The 13,397-nt window shown below is 44.0% G+C and overlaps 1 protein-coding gene across 1 annotated transcript in view; it reads left to right on the top strand.

The window, feature by feature from the left end:
* Positions 1-13,397, top strand: part of LOC113959167 (rapamycin-insensitive companion of mTOR-like) — a 121,316-nt gene that overhangs the window by 57,961 nt on the left and 49,958 nt on the right. The window contains 2 exon segments of the mRNA XM_027668003.1: positions 7,087-7,169; positions 7,844-7,931. Of these exon segments, the coding sequence (XP_027523804.1) occupies positions 7,087-7,169; positions 7,844-7,931 (171 nt within the window).

Genomic DNA, 13,397 nt, shown 5'->3' with positions numbered 1-13,397 from the left:
CGGTCTGCTGTGTGATCTCTCTTTCTCAGTCTCATACCTCAGTTCGTAGGCTGCTGCAGTGTAGTTCAGCTTATCAAGCGTCTTCTGAGTCAGTTTTTGGCTGCCCCCGGTCAGAACCTCAACAGGGCAACTCCCAAGCTCTTGGCCCATCTCCAATTTCACCTGGGATTCTTCTTCCGAGTGCCGAGCTGTTTTATTATCAGCCCGTCCACTTGGCTCTGCTTCAAATGCTGAGCTTCTCCTCCACTTTACAGTGGAGGGAAAGAAAAGGTCCCCCTCCACAGCTTAACTGCAGAAAGGAGGGGGAAGAGGGCTTGTCTGCAAAGCCTGCCTCTCTCCTCTTACCTCAGGTGCTGTGAGTCACGTCCCTCACAAACACTCACTCCAAATGCTGCCTCTAACTCTGGCCTAGGCAGAGTTGGTGGGGCCGCAGGGCTCCCTTCTCCCCCCCCTCCCCAGAGGGGGGGAAGAAGGAGCCCAGCCACCCCCTGGCCTTCTACACCTACACGCAGCAGACACCAACAGAAACACTGCCAGCAGCTTCCGGTGGCTGTGTATATATGATTTTGAGCAGAAGCGAACAAGACGAGTGGTGATTGGCTCTCCAGGGAACACTGCCCTGGCACCCAATCACCTCTGAGCCCCTGACTCTCAGGGGGGGCCAATCTCAAACCATGACACCCCTTTATTAGGGTTCTTTTGTAAACAGCACCTGGTGTTGTCATTCAGTTGACTAGAATTCCCAGAACTTTTTGCAAACTCAATGTTTTGATTCACATGCTCCTTCTCAGCTCCAAGGCCGAAACACTTCCTTTTGATTCTAATTAACTGAATTCAGGTGCTTCTGGTTTAACTTGTTCCCACAGAGGGATGCCCAAAGGAGGCTGTGACCCCGTGGGAAGCCCGCACTGTAACATGCTCCTGGCATGACCTGCAGACCCATGGAAAGAGGAGCCCATGCTGGAGCAGGTTTCCTGGTAGGACTCGTGACCCTGTGGGGGACCCACATTGGAGCTATGCCTGAAGGACTGACCCCATGGAAAAGTGACCCACATTGCAGCAGTTTGTGGACAACTGTTGCCTGTGGGATGGACTCACATTCACCTCATTAGAGGTCTCAACCTCCTGAATATATATTGTCATTAAACCAAGACAATATTAATTGGCTTTTCCCAACATGAGGCATTGAGAGAGAGAGAGAGAGAGAGAAAGGAGTGGAAAAATAACAATTTTGAGCAATCCATTTGTGTATTGCATATAGAACTCCTTAGTCATCACATTGTTCGATTCACTCGTGTTTATTTGGCATTTATTCCTGTATACGTATCTGCTGTTCACAGGTGTCTTTCTCGAACTGGGGTTTAAAACCAAGGTAACCTTGTCTATTTTTCAGTTCATAACCTGGATTCATAGTGCTGTAAACTCAATGCCTATAAGTTTCATTTGTAATGTGTTTTTGGGGTTGTCTTCCTTCCCTAGCCTAAGCTGTTACCTCTGGGGGTTTATTGATAATGGCACCCAGCCTGGAGGAGAAGCGCAGGGGAGTGACTTTTCCCAATCCTTCACCCATTTGCCTTTCAGGTCCGCTACAACAGCTTTTGAAAAGTTTAAATTCCCTCTAGATGCTAGAGATATCTTACTCTGTGGTATGTCTGCAAGTTTGCATCATTATGGTCTATCTCATCCGTGAAACTAGGATCAAGATCTCTTGGGAAGGTGTCCAGAAGCCCATCCCAGGGGTGGATAACTGAGTGACATGGGTTGTGGGAGGACATGGGTAAGTTCTTGGAGAACTTTTCTGCTCCAATGACCTGGAAGTTCACTCTTGAACAACTGCAGGATCCTGTTAAAGTGATGAGATCGTTGAGGGAAAGGTGCTGTGGTAGATCTACGCAGCTTGTGGTTGCATGCGGAGCCCTGGCCACTGCCTACCAAAAGCTGCTCAGTATGGTGCAGCACCTCCAGGAGGAAAGCAAAGGGAACAAAATACCTGACACCACAGCAACTCAGGGTGTGGCTAAGCCAGAAGGGCAACCTCAGCCAATAGAAGTCACCCCTGTCCAAAAGAGAAAATATAAGACCAAATTGGTAGATGATGATGGGGAGGCAAGACCCTCACAAACAGTAGATCCAGAACCAGAAATAATCACTGAATCTCTTTCATTTAATACTGTCCACAATTTGTGGAAAGACGTCGCTTGACAACCGAGTGAGCCCATTTTGACCTGTTTGATCCAAGTCTGGGATCTTATGGGTGAAAGCGTGCAGCTTGGCGGTACCAAAGCAAGGTTTTTGGGATCTCTGACCTAGGATGTGGGTATTGATCAGGGGTTTGTGAGGAAATCAGAACCCCTTCAGCTTCTAACAAGTGTGAGAGAGATTTGCTTACAGGGAGGACCTCTAGGGGCGTCATTGCTCCTGGGAGACCATGGAGGAAGGAATCTTACACCTGAGAGAAATTGCGTTGCTAGAGGTACTTTTTGCAGGGGATCAGCAATCCAATAATGATCTAGACCGGGTCAAATGCACCTCATGAATGTGGCTAAAAGTAGCATGCCAAGGGCCATCAGTATACTCTTAATTTCTTCATGACAATGAAATGGAAGGAGGACCAAGAGACAGTGGGAGCTATGATGAATAAACTCCAGACCTATGATGAGATTGTTCACACCCCATTATGGGTCCACATCTCTTCTGTGGAGCAACTGGTTGCAGACCTCTGGACTCTTAACAGAGGAAGTTAAAAATTACCACAAGAAACTCAGAGAGGAGTTCAAGGAGAGCATTGTCCATGTCTCCTCAATGCAAACTAGAACCCCTGTTATTCAGAACAGGCATCCCCTGGCTAGGGAGAAGGGGTACACCACTGTGATAGTTTTCACCCTAGGCCTTCCTGGAGACCAGCTTGTAACCAGGAAGGAACTAGGAAGGTGACCCAGGAAGTATTCCATGCTATTCCTTTATGTAGGCATAGATAAGAGAACTCACTTTCTTCTCTTCCGGCGAGGTTCGAGAACAGTAGATCCGTACGTGGTCTTGCTTATCTGAAGTTGAGGCCTGTATCGACTGCTGTTGTCTGCCACGCATGAGGGGAAAGTGCTGGGCTGCATTCAACCATCCTGCTTCTCTCAAGGGAAGTGGTGAGATTTTGCCAGTTCTTTATTTTGCTGGTTTACCGGATTTTTAGATTGTGCATACCTGTTTTACTTCTGTCCCTTTTCATCCTTTTTTCCCTTTTCCCTTCCCCTCTTCCCTTTTAGGAAGCTATTTGGGGTTTCTGGGGTTATAGGTATGTAGTATTCTCCCTGTATATATCTGTTTTATATGTAAAATATATATTTTTGCTATAGTTTTGGTTTTTTGGTTTTTCTTTTTTTTTCTTCCCTCTTTGGGAAACAGGCTCTGTTGTCGAGTTTCAGAGACTTGACGGGAAGCCAGCTCCAAACTTGTACAACCACCCAGAGCAACCTGCAGTTCTTTTTGCATGAACATGGAAAAGACATGAGGAGATGGGATGGGAAACCCACCTCTGCTCTAGCAACATGGGTACAGGAGTTAAAGGAATAAATGGCAACTAGAGGCAACTCATCGAGGATGGATGTAGCTTCAGTTTCCTGCAGGCAAGCTCCTAGACAAAGTAGGAGGGATGATGACATGTCCAGTCCTCTGGAAGGGACCTCCTGGATGTATGCACAGGGAGAAAGTCACAACCACTAAAACCAGCACTAGAGGGGCCCTGCCTCTAGCCAGGTATAGGCATGTGTGACATACTGGATTCGAATCTGTCCTAGTTAGAACAACTGGGACCGATTCATCACTGGATGGGTGTAACCCAAAACTGTGTATTCTATAACCCTCCATGCCATTTCCCAGGAACTGTTGTCAGTAGAGACCTGCGAGGTGGGGGGATGTTCCTCTCCTCATGCCCTTTTGTGGAATTCCCTGACTGAGCACCCTCACACCCAAAAGGGGAATTCCCTACTCTGAGGGAAGGACTGAGCATCCTTTTATGGAATTCCCCGCTCTGAGGGAGGGACTAAGCATTCCTACCTGAGCTGGAGAATATATAAACCTGGAGTTTCAGAACCTTACCACCACTCATGGGATCCAGAGGAGGACTGCAGCTCACCACCACCCTCGACTGGACTGCAATCACCACTTTTGGCCGGACTGCAGCAGCTCTCCCACCAGCAGGTTTTTTTCCCCTCTCCCTTTGCTTTGGACTCAAGGGGGAAGGCCTAGGGAGCACTGCTTTGTTTGTGCCCCGGGGTGCTGGGTTGTACATTTGGGCTTTGTGGGTTAGGGCCGGTTGCTTGTCTGTGTGGTTGTACTTATTGTATTATTTGATTAAATTGTTATTCTGACTTGTAATCTCTCTTTTGAGTTGGGTTGGTTTCCCCTGCTGGTTAACTTTTAAACCAGTACAGAATCTCACTGAATTATATATTCATATGGGTCAGAGCCAACTCACTGGGAGTGTGTGTGGGGGGGAAGGGCTAGGCTAGGCTAGACCTGCAGGTACATGATAAGGCCTACCCACAGAGCACTTGGCAGAGCTGGAAGACACATGATCTGCAGCTTCATGGCAGAATCAGAGGGCCTGCAGCCAATGTAACTGCATCCATGAAGAGCACATGGCAGCACTGAGAACCATGTGGTTGGGCTGTCAATCAAGGAAGATCTGCCTAGTAGCCTGCCCACACCATGCCCCCTGGAGCCTCTGATTGTCTGTGGCACCCCTCACTTTGGCTAGGAGGACACTGAGTGGTCAATGACCCAGATGTCCTGCCTGAAAGGCATGACCACAGTAGCCAAAGTCTATAAAAAGGTACACAGGGTCTCCATTTTGGGGAGTCTGCCTTTCTCCTGGGACCAACCAACAAGTGACCTCTTGGCAGTAACTATTTCTCTTTCCTCCCTTTCTCTCTTTCTTTACTTCTTTCTTTTCCTAATCTCTCTTTTCTTCCTTTACTCTTTTCTTTCTCTTGTGGGTGACTTAAAACCAATTAATTGTGTTTTACTAAAGCTAGTGTATTGATTGTGTTGTGGTAGGTGCTTTTGTGAACTGGATCTTTGTGCTGGGCTTTTTAGTGAAATGCTTTTCTTTGGTTTATATGTTATCCCTGTAAAATCTTTTGTCAAAATGTCTTATTTTCTCACTAAATTAAAAGAAATTATCTTAGAGAAAACGTAGTAACATTTTCTCCAGACATAAATTCAAGGTAATAACGAACCAAAGGCTTTTCAAAAATTTGGTGAGCAAACTTTAAAGTCTTAAATATAACTAACCGCTCCGGGCAGCTTGTGGCTTAAAATACGGAGTGTAACAACATGGGATAACTGTGTCTATTGGAGTGTGTGGATCCGATGACCTGGCACATCAGACTGACAGTAATACAAGGCTTTGGTCAACACTGCTGCACAATGTACTCTAATGCCATCAGGCCATGTGGGGGCGGAGTCTATTTCTATTGCTGGAGTGACAGGCAGTTCTCAAGAGCTGATGGTGTTGGAAGCTGAAGTGAGCTTGACAGGGAAGGAATGGCAATAACACCCCATTATGACTGGTCCAGACACCTCATGTATCCTGGGTATCGATTACCTTAAGAATGGGTATTTCAAAGACCCAAAAGGACATCGGTGGGCTTTTGGGATAGCTTATCTTGCCCCACGAACCTTTCACTGTATTTTCTTCCCCCTGTCCAGCTGAGGAGGGGAGTGATAGAGCAGCTTGGTGGGCACCTGGCAGCCAGCCAGTGTCAACCCACCACAGGCCATTATATGCTCTTGTTAAGGTGTTTAGAGGAGCATGTTTAAATGCCATTAATGTGTATGTTGCCACATGTGCTTGTCATAAGTTTTTGTGACATGGAAGTTTTGAACTTGAAGACTTTCTTCAAGTTCATATAAAACATTTGTCATTAAAGTTAAATTTCTATTAGTGAAAATAAATAGATGAATAGGTGATATTTTTCATCTTTTAGTAATTTTTAGTGAATGAAGGTTTGGGTTTATTGTAAGATGAAAAGGTGTGCAAACCTGACTTCTTTTTGTTCATTTAAAGTTGCATTTTGGACAAACGTGTTTGTTTTCTGGATAGCAGGTTACTGTAAGTTTTAATTTATTCTGTAAACTATGAAGACAAATGAGCAAGGTTTTTGCAACCTTGTAATTTGAGGATGAAATTTAATGTAATCATTAGCTTCAGGGAGCATTCTTTAACATTTATGAACAATTTGAGGATTTGTCCTATTAATATTGAAATATTAAACTAATTGAGCAAAAACATCATGTAAAAGGACCAAATTATAAGAGATTTTATGCAAAGTAAAATCAACTGTGTTGAAAAGATGAAGGAAGAAATTTTTTACCATGACGGTGGTGAAACACTGGAGTAGGTTGCCCAGAGAGGTAGTAGATGCCCCATCCCTGGAAACATTCAAGGTCAAGCTGGACAGGGCTTTGAGTAACCTGATATAACTGTTGTCCCTGCTCATTGCACAGGGGTTGGACTAGATGCCCTTTAAAGATCCCTTCCAACCTAAACTAATCTATGATTCTGTGAAAATTCTGGAGATAAGCACATGTCATTTGGGCAAAGATGATTAAAAATGGTGCACAGAGAATGTTATTCCAAGTATATTTAAAGTTGCTGTTTAGAATTCACCTAAGATTAAAGGTAACTAAATAATTTGTTAGTTTAAGATACAGCTTTTGATGGAGAAACTGCTCAGAGTTCTGCCATGATGATGCACATCTTTCAGGTTTAGGAATTATTCTTTATTAACAATTTTTTCTTTTCTTTCTACCATTTCTTCCATGTAAATGTTGGTTTTGCAGATAATTCGAGAATACTCTTCACAGTAGAAAGAGTAAAAGTAGCTATAGTTTTTAATAAAGAAATAAAGTTTTGTGATTAGAAAGCTTTGTTAAACATTGATTAGTAAGACATGACATTATAAAGGTGAAAAGTGATTACTAATTTTTATCAAAATAATACTCAAATGAATTCAAATTTAACAATGTGTTTAATGCTTTTTTTTTCCTTGATTGGTAATGGAATATTATGTATTTAATGTTTTCTAGGTATTATCAGTCTGTGCAAACCTGGAAATTCTGGGATTCAGTCTCTTATTGGGGTGCTCTGTATACCAAATATGGAAATACGGGTAGGTGGTAAATATTTAGTACTGATATAGGAATAATATTGGATGTTTTAATTAAAAATTAAAATTTTAACAATTTTATCATTTTAGTGGCTCCAGTATGAGACCGTGAGCCTCAACTTTATTTGACACCCAAGTTTAAGTCTATAATTCACTTATAAAATTCCTGTATGATCTTAAGCAAGTTGCTTACTTTTTCTGCCTCAGCTCCTTACTTGTAAGATGAGAATAGAATCACACCCTGTATGTCTGAGAGGAGGGAATGGAGGAGAGAGAAGCACATAAATTCATTTTTAATCTGGCCACAAGTCAAAGCAAATTCATGGTAGTTGCAGTTATGAGTTTGAAGCACTGATAAATAAAAATGCTTCTTCCCAATTACCTGCTAAATGAAGAACTTGATGGTGGAGGTACTGTTCTAAAAAACTGTAATCCAAGTAACCTGAGCTTCTGTAGAATTTGGGATGAGTTAGGCACTTGTAAAGTAAGCAAGCCCCTTCCTTTCATCTCTCTCCAGATTCACTTAGATTATGAAAATAAGCATGTTATCTTAAAAAAAACCCTGAAACAAAGACAGAAATTCTAGCACTCGAAATCTTAACCTCAATATTAATAATGAAAAAGAGCAGTTTTTGTAAATCTATAAAAATTCTGCCTTTTTTTTTTTTCTTTTGTAGCAAGGTCTGCTTGAAGTTCTTTACAATATATTTCGCCTACCTCTCCCTATGGTTGCAGAAGAATTTATTGAGTCACTTCTTAGTGTAGGTAAGTATTTTAGTTCTTGTTCACATAAAAATTCTTTCTATTAAGCTCTTGTACAAATTTGAACCCTTCACTGTTTCCTCTGTATTGTAAATTATGTCAGTCTTAACTGTTTCATCACTGAATTCATTGGGTGCTCTTAAGTCCTGTTTAAAACTCTTTATCAACTGTTCAGTGTTAATCGAGCTACTAGAAGTCTAATTTTTTTCTGACATCCTTAATATATATCAGTTGTATGTTTCATACAACAACAGTAATGGAACATTCACACAAAAGACTGTAAATATGTTACTACAAATTAGACTTCTTTGAAGTGTTAGAAGGGTTAGTAATGTAGAAATGTTAGTGAATGTTACAGAAGTTATGAAAAAAGGTCTTTTCTATATATTGTATATCTGCTAGCAATCTATGATGCACTTTGGCAGACTTTTACTTTTCCTAGGGCAAGTGAATGTGTTTTCATGTCTATATATTTAGCAGAGTTAGTCTTTTATCTTTAGAATTACTCCTTTATAAGCAGAAGAATATCTTCTGCTTTGTCTCTCAGTGCAAAAGTATGAGCCAGAAGGAGCAAGTCTCAACTTTTAATGTTCTGGTAATTCATTCATCATGGCTAGGCTTCGCGAACGAAGATTTGGGAAGACTCTGTCCACATTTGTTACAAGCACACTGGTGGCTAATAAGGACAATGTGAGATAGACATGTCCGATTGCAAAAGGCACAACAGAAAGACTCCTTAGGAGGTATATTCTGCAAGGCACAGTTCTTTCTGCATTGTCTTTTCTCCTCTAGAGTGATCCTGAGTGCGTTCTCAAAGGAAGCAGCAGCGTTATAGATGGTGTGTCTCCAGGCCTCCCGATTTGAGACCAGAGTAGACCTGTTATGTTGATCAATATGGCCAAGGCTGAGATGTTGTTTCAGGGAGTCCTTGTATCTTTTCTTCGGGGCTCCTCTCTTCCAGTAACCAGTGGCAAGTTCACCATAAAGCAAGTTCTTAGGGAGGCGGTGGTCCTTCATCCTTGAGACGTGCCCTGCACAGCGCAACTGTGTTCTCAGCAACATGGCCTCAATACTTGTGACTGCTGCTTGTTCTAGAACAGATGTATTAGTCACATAATCTGACCAGTGGATGTTTAGGATTGTACGGAAACAGCACTGATGGAAGAGTTCTAAAAGATGCAGGTGGTGGCGGTAGATGACCCATGATTCGGATCCATATAAAAGAGTAGACAGCACTATGGCTTTGTAAACACTGATCTTGGTACTTTTCTTCAAGTGTTTATTTCACCAGACTCTTTTATGGAGTTTTCCAAAAGCACTATATGCCTTTGCTAACCTGTTGTCTATCTCTGGCAATCTTACCATCCGAGGAGATGAGGCTGCCTAGGTAATTAAACTGCTGGACTGATTTGAGCTCTGATTGGCCAATGGTGATATGGGGATGATGGGGGACTTCCTGAGGTGCAGGTTGATAGAGAACTTCTGTCTTCTTTAAGCTGACTTCCAACCCAAAGAGCTCAGCAACCTCAACAAAGCAGGATGTTAAACGCTGCAGAGCTATTTCTGTGTGGGCCACAAGGGCGGCGTCATCAGCATAAAGCAGCTCCCGAACAAGATGATTTTAGGTCTTGGTGTGGGCCTTCAGTCGCCTTAGGTTGCATAGGCTTCCATCAGTACGATATTGAATCTAGATACCGTCCTGATCATCGAGGTCTGACGTGGCCCTTTGGAGCATCATGCTGAAAAAGATTGTGAATAGAGTTGGTGCGAGAACACAGCCTTGTTTCACACCATTAGTTTTTAGAAAGGCCTCAGAAAGTGCATCACCATATCTGACTTGGCCGCGCTGATCCTCATGGAGTGAGATGATCATTTTAAGGAACTTGGGGGGACAACCTAAACGTTCCAAAATCTACCATAGACCTTTTCTGCTCACAGTATCGAAAACCTTGGTGAGATCAACAAAGGTTACATAGAGTGCTTTTTTCTGTTCCCTACACTTCTCTTGCAGTTGTCTAAGAACAAATACCATGTCTGTGGTACTCCTGTTGGCTCTGAAACCGCATTGGCTTTGAGGTAGAATTCCTTCTGCTGTGGCGGGTATTAATCTGTTCAAAAGTATTCTTGCCAGGATTTTACCAGCAATGGAGAGCAGAGTAATACCACGGTAATTTGAACAGTCTGATTTAGTACCTTTCTTCTTATACAAAGTGATGATGACTGCATCACAAAGGTCTGATGGTAGTTTGCCTAGTTCCCAACAGCGCACCACAAACTCGTGGAATTTATCATGGAGTGCTTGGCCCCCATGTTTCCAGACTTCAGGTAGAATTCCATCAACCCCAGCTGCTTTGCCAATTTTCACCTGTTGTATGACCTTAAGGGTTTCTCCCAAAGAGGGGACGGTATCCAATTCGTACTTCACCAGTTGTTGTGTGATGGACTGAATTGCTGAGTCTTGGACTACATAGTTGGTACTGAAGAGAGTCTGAAAGTGTTCAGACCAATGATTCAGAATGGAGGTTTTATCTGTCAGAAGCGTTTGACCATCAGCGCTGAGTAGAGGGCTTTGGACCTGGTATGTAGGCCCGTATGCTGTTTTCAGGGCCTCATAGAATCCTCTGTGATCACCTGTATCTGCGCATAATTGAGTTTTTTCAGCTAGATTGATCCACCACTTTTTCTGGATGTCACGGAGTTTCTCTTGGAGCTTGCTGCATGCAAGACGAAAGACTGCTTTTCTTGCATGACAGGATGACAGTGCAAGATGTGCTTGGTGGGCAGTTCTCTTCTTCCTCAACAGTTCCTGGATCTCTTGATTGTTTTCATCAAACCAGTCCTTGTTCTTCTTGAAGGAGAACCCTAAGGATTCTTCAGAGGACTGCAGGATGCTGTTTTTACTATGGTGCCAAATTGTTTCAGGAGAGGCATCCAGAGAATCTTTAGAATGATTTTCAAGCCTAGTTTGAAGATTTGCCTGGAATCTGTCTCTCACTGTGGCTGAGTGGAGATTGTTAACTTGGAGTCTCCTCCTTGGGATACAGCCCCTTTTTGTTTTGAACTTAAGATTGAAGTTAAGTTTACAGCGCACAAGTCAATGGTCTGTTTGGCATTCTGAACTAGGCATCACACGGGTATGGTGGACATCATGGACGTAATCAATGAGATGCCAATGCTTAGATCTAGGATGCATCAAGGTTGTCTTCAGACTATTTTTCTGGTGATGGTGAGTTGTTACTCCGCACAGAATTCTAGCAGAAGGCGACCATTATCATTGCAGTTTCCAATACCATGCTTGCCTAATACTCCTTTCCAGGCTTCAAAGTTCTTTCCTACTCTGGTGTTGAAATCACCAAGGATAATGATCTTATCACCTGCAGGAACCTTTTGGGTAAGGCGGCGCAGGTCAGTGTAAAGTTTATCTTTTTCGACAGGGTCTGCTTGGAGAGTTGGGGCATATATACTAAAGAGGACAACATGCTACTTGTTGTGGAGTGGAAGGAGATAATGCAATCAGAATGACCTGTCATCAGGTTTTCGAGTTTGGGAAGAATAGAGTTTTTGATCATGAAGCCTAGTCCCGAGAGATGCCTTTCGGTTCTAGGTTTACCTGACCAAAAGAGTGTGTAACCGGCACCTTGTTTTCTAAGGCTGCCTTCCTCGTGAAGACGAACTTCACTGAGAGCAGCTATGTCGATGTTGAGACGTGATATTTCGTGAACAATTATGGCAGAGCAATGCTCAGGGCGACCACTATTCGCAGAATCGTGCATGGTTCTGATATTCCAGCATGCGAGAGTTAATTTAGGAACACCTTTGGAGGCAGGTGTATGCCTTTGTCTCTTGATCTTTGTGTGACCGCATTGGAAGAAGATGCCCATTGGCCTGCAGTTAACCAACCGGGTGAAAGTGGAGATGAGCTTTGTTTAGGCCACCTTTTCTAGGCCCCTCTCTGAGTGGAGCCAGCAGTGCTGTCCTTGAAAAGGCTACTTGGTCATTCAGGGTGCTGCCCCAAGAGACTGTCATCTCCGGTCAGTCTCAAATGACCAATATCCTGAACCGCCTGCATGCAGGGTTGGGTCTGGGGCTTCCAGTGCACCTTTCACCTGCCGTTTTGACCCTCGCCCGTCGCTACAGGACTTTGTGAATGTGGGTAAAGCCTTCAAGCCTGCGCAATGGATTTTTTAGGTGAGATGCAGTATGTGTGGAACTGAACCCACCCTTTAATCCTAAGGTTCATCTGCCAGGGCCGAGCGAGCTTGGACGGTGGCAGCGAGGTCCTCAGGACGTAGGTTTGATTAGAGTGTCCTTCTCTTAGATGGATGGCCTTACAGGGCTATGCGAACTCCATCTACCCCAGTTTGGGATTAGAGTTGTCCTTCTCCTAGGATGACTGCCAAAAGGCTAATGAGCTCATCCTGCCCAAGGATGTATTGTATCTGGCCCTACGGTTTTGACCTGTCTGGCATGAGCGACCCTACCGAAGGCATGTACCATCGCTAGCATATCTCACAACCACATAGGGGTACACAGCCTTCATTCCTATTGAAACGATTAGGGTAAGTCTTTCACTTCCTGCTTTTCTGCCACCTATCTATATACAATCCCAAGGAAATACCCAGGAACAACCCTTTGTCCTGACCACCCTTGCAGGATGTAACAAATATATCCAGAACATACTGGGCCTGGGCAGTAGCTGCAGGTAAGCCAAAAACAAACAAACGAACAAAACCGTTCTGGCCCTCGTACCCACCTGGGGCTTGAGTACCTCTCAAGGCCCTAACCTGGCCGATACCATCAACCCCCCAGAAGAAACCATTAGCCACCCTGACCTTGCCCTCCCTCCACCGTGTTACCTCATATCTTCCTGTGCACCGCTTACCTGTGACACTTCATGTAGGTCTTCCTCATCCACCCTCCCCCCCCCCCCCCCGCTCGTCTGAAGGACCCCCATGGCCCACGCACAACCTGCCCGGCACCCTTCCCCTCCCCCAAACTGGGCCGGCAAACCTCTGTGTGCTGCGAGGCTTCCTCTCTCCTCTCCCACGAGGGCGCAAAGCCACACCAGCGAGGCTCCTCCTCACCTTTCCCGCACCGGGGGCAGCCGGGGGCGACCTGGGAGTGGCCCCGGGGTGGCCCCGGGCCGTGTGGGCCCAACGGGGGGACCCTCTACAGCTGCCCATACAGTTGTATAATCAAGCTTAATCCTTGTTCTGTCCTTATAAACAAATAAATTGTTATTTGTTACAAACTGGCTACTTTGCAACATATGGATGTACAGTTTAAAATGTTAGGTGTTTATGATATTTTCTGGTAAACAAGTTCAATGTGTTTATGAATTGGAAATTTAATTATTTTGGTTGATATTTAAATGAGATCTTTGTCCTAGCTTTGAAGTTAGTCTTGCTTTGTGCAAGAGTGTGGATTAGATGACTTGTTAGAGATCCCTTCTGACAAAATTTTCTATAA

The sequence above is a fragment of the Corapipo altera genome, unplaced genomic scaffold (assembly GCF_003945725.1).
Source record: "Corapipo altera isolate COAL_440 unplaced genomic scaffold, ASM394572v1 61063, whole genome shotgun sequence".
Classification (NCBI taxonomy): Eukaryota; Metazoa; Chordata; class Aves; order Passeriformes; family Pipridae; genus Corapipo; species Corapipo altera.
The sequence above is the reverse complement of the archived record's forward strand: the minus strand, read 5'-3'. Positions and strand labels throughout refer to the sequence as shown.